The sequence below is a fragment of the Danio rerio genome, chromosome 20, assembly GCF_052040795.2.
Source record: "Danio rerio strain M-AB ecotype USA chromosome 20, GRCz13ab, whole genome shotgun sequence".
Lineage (NCBI taxonomy): Eukaryota > Metazoa > Chordata > Actinopteri > Cypriniformes > Danionidae > Danio > Danio rerio.
The window spans coordinates 23127677-23136962 of NC_141040.1; the positions used below are offsets into that span (position 1 = coordinate 23127677).

Sequence of the window (9286 nt, forward strand, 5' to 3'; positions counted from 1 at the left end):
TCAATGTATTAACATGCATTTCCTATTTTAAAAAAACTAACACAAATGTAGTGCACACAATGACCCAACTACTGCCTATTTAAATGACTCATTAATGATATCAAAGCAAGAGTGACTTTACTAACAGACGTAGGATGGAACTGCCATGTCCTTACACGTCTCTAAATAAAAAAAGGAAGAATGAATAAGCAAGTCTGTAGGAAGTTCAAACCCTTCCTTGAAGGTTTTTGCCCTCGTTTGGGCAGGAAGTCTGACATTTAAATCGCAGCCCCCTTATTTCTGTAGCTCCTCTGCATATTCTGTGATATATACACCTCCAAAGTATACTACACAACTCTCTGCTGAATACTGTACAGGAAGACAAACTTTAAAATGTCTAAAGAAAAATATCTCCATTCTTGAGGGATACAGGGAGAAACAAAGCATTCATTCAATGGTTTTAAAAGAGCCTGAGAACATTTGGCAATGTAAACGAAGCAGAAATAATATAAAATGCAAATATTAGATAAAACAAAGTGCCCCTTTATGCTTTTTCAAATATAATACCTTTCACCTGGTTAGTAATGTAGTTGTTTGTGAATGTAAAAGACTGAAAGATTTAAAATTCCTTCCTAAAAAACAACTTATTCTGAACTTCCTAAAGCAATATGTCAGTAATTTGTAACAAATCTGCACAAATCTAGACTATGGTCTGCATTGGCTGCCTGAAAGCAGCCCTTACTTTGACCCTCAAAGACTTTAGCTGTGTGTGAGGCCTGGAAGAGTTTAGTTTGAGCTGTCAATATGTTGAAAAAATGTTGTTTTCTTTCCTCTATATTCAAAGATGAGGATTAGTGTAGGGCTGTGCATTTTGGAGAAAATATCTCATTTAGATTTCTTTAACAGAAATTGCTATTTCAATTGGATTTGCGATTTAATTTTGTTAAGACATTAACTAACTCCAACATTTACTCAAATTTGTTTATAAATATTCAGAAAATAAACGCTCACTTTTGGTAGTGAGTTATGGCGTTAGTTACCTCCTGGTGCCTTTGTGATGTTTTATCATTTAGTCAGGGTTCATTCACATTTTTACTACTAAAATTCCAGGGCTTTTCCATGACTTTTCCAAAACTTTCAGGTACATATTTATGACCTATTGTTTCATGTAATGTCTACGTACACTACATGAAAAAAAAACGATTACAGCATATCAAAAAATGTGACAATCTGTGTTTTTTATCTGCTTTATTTTATTTACATTTTTATTTAAAATAGTTTTTAGAAAGTATCTTGCTCTCTGTACGAAAATATTTTAGGAATGTTAGCTTGTGTTTTCATAACACTTAAGAATAGTACAAATTAGCTTTTTTTTTTTTTTACTCCAAACAGAGAAGATCGCATGAAGAGATGAACTGCACAATTGTATTTAAAATTACCCAATATTATTACCTCAAACATATTCAAGTACATAGATACTTCATTCATTCATTCATTCATTCATTCATTTTCTTTTCGGCTTGGTCCCTTTATTAATCTGGGATCGCCACAGCGGAATGAACCACCAACTTATCCAGCATATGTTTTTCGCAGCGGATACTCTTCCAGCTGCAACCCATCTCTGGGAAACATCCATACACAATCCATATACACTACGGACAATTTAGCCTACCCAATTAACCTATAGCACATATCTTTGGACTGTGGGGGAAACGTGATTGATTTCCAAAAATCTCATTCATTTTATTAAACTATTACAATTACCATGTTTTATCCATAACCTACAGAAGAAAAAATAGAAGCTAATAGTTACAATAAAATAAACAACATGCAAATTAAAAAACCATCAGCCTTTTGATTTATTGTGACCCCTGAGGGGATTACGTTATATAAAAGACAAAGCACTTTGATTTTATGGCACCAGGTTACACTTTTTGACACCTTTACGGCACTCACATACATTCAAAATAAATAGAGGCCACAACTGGACATGGAGGATGGTCTCCAAGCGGCGTTCTTCAAAATAAAATGATGAACTGATTTTGAAATGTTGCATTAGCCACTAATGGTAAAAAGAAATGCAATTAATCATTGTGGCAAAATGTATCCTCAAGTCATTGTATAAGGAATCAGAATGTTCAGGAGATTTGCATAAAGATGAAAAACATGCCTATGGCTACATCTCATGATTTCACTCATATTCCAGTTAGTCATGCAAATTCACCACATTGACAGACAGAAAGCTGCTTAGGCCTCATTTACACCCGGTATTAACATATGATGTTTGTTGATCCAATTACAAATGTTCCATGCTGAATAAAAGGTGTAAATGTACGAAAATATTTTAAGCTTGTGTAAACTTTCGACCACATGCTAAGATAAAAATCCTTAAAATTATTAAAAATCTCATTTAATAAGATAAAATGCTGGATTTCACACAATTCGTTCATGTTGTCCCAACACAAATTGATTGTTAACTGAAGTGCTTTTGCAAATTTAAGTTGATTGAACATAACAATTAAGTTGTTTCAATAAAATCATAATAGTTCGAATGATAATAAATCTTAATAGTTTTTTTAGTGTGTGTGGACTGCTTTTTAGACAAAAATAAATAAAAAACATAAATAAAATTAAAGGAATAAATACTTAAATAAATTGCATGAATAGGCTAATAATTGTATAAACTATTATAAAAGTTTATAATTTTAAATAATAAAGTTATGCATCATGACAACATTAGCTATGTTTCCATCCAAAAATGCAAAATAACTATGCGCAAAACCGGATTATCACTTTAAAAAAAAAACTTGCGAATAAAGCAGCACTTCCTTCCAACGAGTCAAAGCGAAAAAAATAGTAATTTCATTCATTTTCTTGTCGGCTTAGTCCCTTTATTAATCCGGGGTTGCCACAGCGGAATGAACCGCCAACTTATCCAGCAAGTTTTTACGCAGCGGATGGCCTTCCAGCCGCAACCCATCTCTGGAAACGAAAAAAAAAAAAGTCACTTCCTAATTATCTGGTGCCAAATAAATATCAACAGTAAAAATGGAATTTGCTGCAGTAGGAGAAGCTTTTTACTGAAATATGTTCGACAAAAGTGTTTCAATCATAATTTATGCGCATCTTTTCTTATCAAATAAAAAGTTGATCCTACTCAGTTATGTGCATAAATTTTATATGCGAATTTTAAAAATGTATGCGCATCTTGGCATTTTTTTTATGTGCATATCCAAAACCCACATAAAAATAGGTGGATGGAAACATAGCTAAATGCCATACAGTTAGCTGAAAAGAAATCAAATTATATAACTTGTCAGTTATTGTAACTTAATAATGAATAAAAAATTTAAAGTGTAGAAATTGAGTTTGAAATTATTTTTTGTAAACAAATAAAAGCTATATATTATAGCATACAACTAACATTAAAACAACACTTGTTTGAATATCTAAGAAACAGAAATGTGTAAAGCAAGAAAGTAATTTTCTATCCATCAAAGAAATCTTCTGAGTGAGTGTGATTCATACATCTGGCCAGTACAGCTCTCAGTGGCCTTGAAGGACTTATCTATTGAGATCGTCATTGATGGTTCTCTCTGAATCAGACACAGAAGGACACAAACAACTTTCGCTTGTCAATCTGTTACGAATGACTCACGATTTCTTCACAGCAGTGCATTAAAAACCTTTCTGGGTTTATTGGAGGTGTTTCGAGAGAGAACAGTGGAGCTCATAAAAAAAAAAAAAAAAACCTAATCCAAATCATTTGGTGTCTGAGAAGAGTCGACATCACGAGCTGCACATCTGCACTACATCTGCAAACACCTACGAGTACAGAATCTGCCAGATCAGACTGCACTGCGTGTACTTAAACAGAATATGCTTTATTATCAATCCCCCAGTGCAATACAGATGTGACCTCAAGAGCTGAAGATGTCTGTTATTGCACAGGCAAATGAAGTTTTAGAGCTATAAGCATGGCGGCATGCATGACATCCAATTTTCTTGCTGTTATAATTGCTGAAACAGTTATCACTATGCACAATATTGAAAATATCTGATAATGCGATATTTTATTTTTCTGATAAATATTACGATACAAATATAGTTTCAGAACATCCTTTGAATAGCTCGATTTCACAATTTTCTGGGGAGTCTAACGGTATTAAGGTACGAAAGTTTAAAGATCACAATGCAAAAATGCTTTCATTACTTTGTTTTTCATTGTTTCTAGTCCAAAAAAAAATCTTAGAGCAAGTAAAAATATTGTTTAGTTTTTATCGTCAGAAGGAATAAATGAAAATTAAGAGTTTTTTTTGCTTGTTTTAAGGAAATCATCTCCCAGTGGGGTAAGTTAAATAACCTTGTTTTTGCTTTGAAATGTACACTGTATAACCAAATAAGTTAAGCTAACTCAAATATTTGAGGAAATTGATTGCAACAAACCATTTAGCTTCAAAAACTAATCCTAATGAGTACAGTGAACTTAATTCATTTGAGTAAAAAGCAATCTGAGCACAGGAAGAGAACTCAAACCAACTAAGTACTGTAAAACCCAATAAGTTGAGGCAACTCAAACCCTTTAAGCAAACCGATTGCAACAAACCATTTGAGTTAACTAATTTATGAGTAGTGTGAACTTACTTAATTTGAGCTGATGTAATGAGGTATTTAATCAACTCTTTACAGTTCAAAACTCTTTTCAAATGAGTAGAAATAACTTTCAGTCAATTTTGAGTTCACTACACTCATTATATTTGATAAAGTTGACTGTTGAATTTTACATTGTAGATATTTGGACTAGAAGACTAAAATTAGAAGAAATGTTTTTTGGCAAAAATCCTATAAATTCCATATAAATACAGTGATTAACTACAATTCTGTAGCTCCTGCTCAACTATAATTCAGACTGGACATTGTTCATATTTGTGATGTGACTATTGCAGATGTGCACATTGCGATTTCAACGCTGAATTGTTATATTATACAGCCCTAATGCACAATAGCTGCAAAACAATGATTACTTTTGGTATTGCTTCTGGTGGGTGTTCAGAGTAAACAAATGTTTCAAATGAATTAAAATTCAAAATGTCTGGCTTCACACTAAAGTCTATTAGTACACAATAATTAATATGATGTACCGTTATTCAATTTCCATTTACGCTGAAAGACACAGCAATCTTGCACTGCATATGGCTGAAATAGAGAGACATGCCAGAGGAACCGAGACATTGTGGATCCAATTCACAAAATAACAAGGCTAGAAGACGCTGGGTGAAGCGTGTTTCTGAACAACCATTCAAACAGAAACACTGAAACTGACAAAGCTTCCTAATCTGATTCCACTTTCAATGCAATAATCCCTGCGGTATTTGAGCCCTTATTGTTATTCATTAAGTCCTGTGGAGTGACAGACAAGGTGTAATATTAAGTTGACAACTTATGAACGCTGCATGAGCTATAGTAGGCCTAAATATATATTAAAACTGCAAATCACATCACATACATATTGCTTTTTTTAGTACTATCCATATCATTACATCAAACAAATGGGTTTTGCTCAAATTATGTTAACTTGTTCCCAAGTTGCATTTTTTCATTCTATTGTTGTTGTTTTTTTGGACACCATTTTTTAAATGGACTTTAGTAATCAAAGCATATGCAGTTAATTTAATCACAAAACAATTTAATTCAAACCCATCTATAGTTAACAAAAAACTAAATACAATTGACTTTTTTTCTTAAATTCTATTTGATTTTCTTGAGGTGTGCATGCTGTACAAGCAGTGCTATATTTGAGTCACAAAAAATATTATTTTGACAGACAACTCTGGATGAATTTATCTTATAGGGAGTTGACAGCTAAAACAATGCACAAGCATTTCATTTCACATGGTTAACGAAACAAACAGAGCCATTCATTAAATGTTCTCCAAATCTGTGACATTAAATGGTATACCCTGTCAAACAAAATTCTGTCAGTTTATACTCAATCTAAAGATACTGCCGGATTTGTTCTCTGATTTATATATTTGCACCTTCATCAGGATAACCTTATTCTGACAGTATGATAGCGTAAGATAAAAGTGACTTACTGAATCATCAACTCACTCAGCAAGCCTTCTTTTCTTTCATTAAGATTAGATTTCAAAGTTAATTGGCCAGTGTGTGAATGGAAGAGGGTGTTTCCCAGCACTGAGGGTAGTACTGCCAGAGTACTCAACATATGCCAGAGTAATTGCAGATTTATTCCACGGTAGTGACCCCTGATAAAGCAGGTACAAAGCCAAAGGAAACGTAAGTGAGATTTGCTACTAAGGAATTCTCCAACGAGTATTTACCAATCATAATCAATTCCTTAAATAGCAACAAAGCAGATCTAAAAAACGTTGAGTTATTTATTTAACCCAATGGTTGAGTTAAACATATTTGGTGCTTTGTTTTGTTATTTTTAACCTTTATTAGTTTATTTATTAATAACTCAACCAGTCGATATTTGGTGGTTTGTTTGGTTATTTTTAACCTTTATTTGGTTATTTATTTTATAACTCAACTAGTTGGGTTAAAAGTTTGAGTTTCGACAGTTAACTGATTTAACTGACACAAAACAGCTGTAATTAATTTATTAAATCTTTAACGCATTATATATATATATATATATATATATATATATATATATATATATATATATATATATATATATATATATATATATATATTTTTTTTTTTTTTTTTTTTTTTTTTTTTACGTCTTCGTGTCAGGTTTTTATCTATTTTACCATCCAGGACAATCTTTTAGAAGCGTTTACATGTGGTTAAAATGTATTGTACATTATGGACAATGAGTGAAAGTGTTGCAGCAGCTGGACAGTCTCTACAGCACACAGAGCTCCATATTCTGCTCCATCAACAGAGGATTTTCTGCTTGCAATTTATAAAAGTCTACTTTGTTCTGTTTCTTCATTGTTTGTGATTCTTAATTTATTTTAACAAAAGTGTCTGGAAATAAAATACAATGAAAATAAGCATTTTCGATATTTTTTATTAATAATATTAATATATTATATAATATGTAATATTCATATTTTTTATTAACTGTATGTTTTTTTTTTATTTACACAGCCATAATTTTTAAATTAATAGTCGTACTAGTAGCAATAGTAATACCAGAATGGAAAAAAATACATTTAATCAAAGTAACCCAATGCATTGGGTTGAAATGACCCATAGTTGGGAAGATGCTTTAATAACCTATAGTTGGGTTATATGTTGGGGTATTTTTAACCGAACTATTTTAACAGAGTAATATTTTTCTATATTTACTCAACTGTAAGTTACTAGATAACTGATGATATAGATGTATGGCTAAACAAAGCAAGATTCAAACCCAACCGAAGAGCCTCACGTTACATAAACTAGCAATTGACAACAATTTGTCAATCACACTTGGAACAGTCTGATGTACAATCATAATTTGCGTGAGTAAACAGTGAGAACATTTGCATTTAAGTGAACTATCCCTTTAAGTCTATCTGTCAATCTCTAGGTTCTTGTTATATGAAGATCAGTGAACGAGTTCAAGTCAGCAGGTTTGTTCACTTTAAAAGACACGTTCAACGCCTGTATCTCATTCTCCAAATGTAAAGACGCTAATTTGACCTACAGAAAACTTACCACATACGAAGATCCGTTTTCATCGGAGCGGACCTCCGTCTCAGGAATGGAGAAATGCATTTTCTCCAGTGAAGCTGAACGTCTTTGACCAAGTTCACAATGCTGACAAAAGCGAGAATGTTCGCGGAAAGCCCTTGCTGTTGCGTTGCTGTCATGCAGAGAGCAAAACTGAATGACGGCGAGCCTCACTCGCTCTGAATCCCAGTGTCGTCCAATCCAGTCCAGTTCAATCCGCAGTTGTATCACGACAGAAAAGTTATTTTTCTACAAAGTGGACTATTTATAAAACTTTCCAAATGCTCAAGGCTGAACTTTTCCAGAAACTAAACATCTAAGCAGCAGCCATGTTGCAGCTAGAGGTAATTCCACGTTCATTGTAGGCAACCCATGTCCAAATCTGTCCCCTCACTTCCTCGTACACTGTAAATCAATGTGGAAATCGAGTCTGTAAACTCACGCAAGGCCCGCGGTCTAATTAACTTTCAGATTTACTCCACGTAAAGGTGCTCCGCGCTTCTCCACAGCCCCCGTTTCTACCTACGTTGGTACATACGAGCGAGTATGGAGAGGAAACAAATGAAGAAACTGTTTGTCGCAGCCTGCATTTCGAGATGGCGATGCAGTGTTCGTTCTTGTTAGGACGTTAGGAAGAGCACACATCAGTTTACATTGTAGAGATACCTTCCAGAGCCGCGTATGATTAAGCCGCTGTGCTGTAATGTATTCAATATGTATCTGCGCTCTGCCGAAGCATTGCAACAGTCTGGATCAAACCATTCTCCTGCCGCGGGGGGAGTTATTGCGTAAAAACGTTCAGTTGAGATGCATTGGCATGAGCGGTGCAAGAGTTTGTAGTAAACCACCTCTTTGTAATTGACTAATATTTCATGTAATTTATCATTTTTATATTTACACTTTATAGTTCTCTTATAGACAACCATATATGCACATCTTTTTAAGGACCCCCTTAAAATACTATATAGTTTACAGTGTACATTGTTATCATTTTCTAAGATTCAATATATTTAAACAGATCTAAAATATTCTTTAGGAAATAAATAGTCTGGATTATATTATCTCGTTTCCTTTTTTCCATCAGTATGGTAACTTATTTTATTTATTCATTAATTTATTTATTTTAATATTTTTAATTCCATTTTTTTCATTTAAAATTTTGTTATATATATATATATATATATATATATATATATATATATATATATATATAATTTTTTGTATTTTAATCTAATTTGTTTTTATCTTTTAATCAAGCAATGTTTTAATCAAGTGCTCTATTTGTATTAAATAATACTGTATTAATTATTTAATTATTTAACTGTTGCATTTATTTTTTTGTTTTTAATACAAATGTGGTTATTTATCTATCTTACTATTTAATTTTACTTTAATTTTATATAATTTCATTACATAAATTGTTTATAGTAATATGTATTACACATTTTTATTTGCGCTTTAAATGCTTAAAATTTTGTTTGTTTAATTAATTCCTTTAAAAGCTCTATTAATTAATTAAAACATTGTTTTCTAAATGAAAGTCCCATTAATCAAAATATGCATTTGCTTTTTTATTATTTTAAAATGATTTAGTTTCTTTATTTTATTGTTACTTTGG

At 32.2% G+C, this 9286-nt stretch overlaps 1 protein-coding gene across 4 annotated transcripts in view; it reads right to left on the reverse strand.

Annotated features, from left to right (window-relative positions):
- snx17 (sorting nexin 17) overlaps window positions 1–8423 on the reverse strand; it is a 75539-nt gene extending 67116 nt beyond the window's left edge. For 3 of the 4 annotated variants that reach the window (XM_087297710.1, XM_087297712.1, XM_087297711.1), the window contains exon 1: window positions 7654–8423. In XM_087297710.1, coding sequence (XP_087153836.1) covers window positions 7654–7713 — 60 coding nt within the window. In that variant the 5' untranslated portion in view covers window positions 7714–8423. 4 annotated transcript variants of the gene reach the window in all.
- Between the last annotated feature and the right edge of the window lie 863 nt (window positions 8424–9286).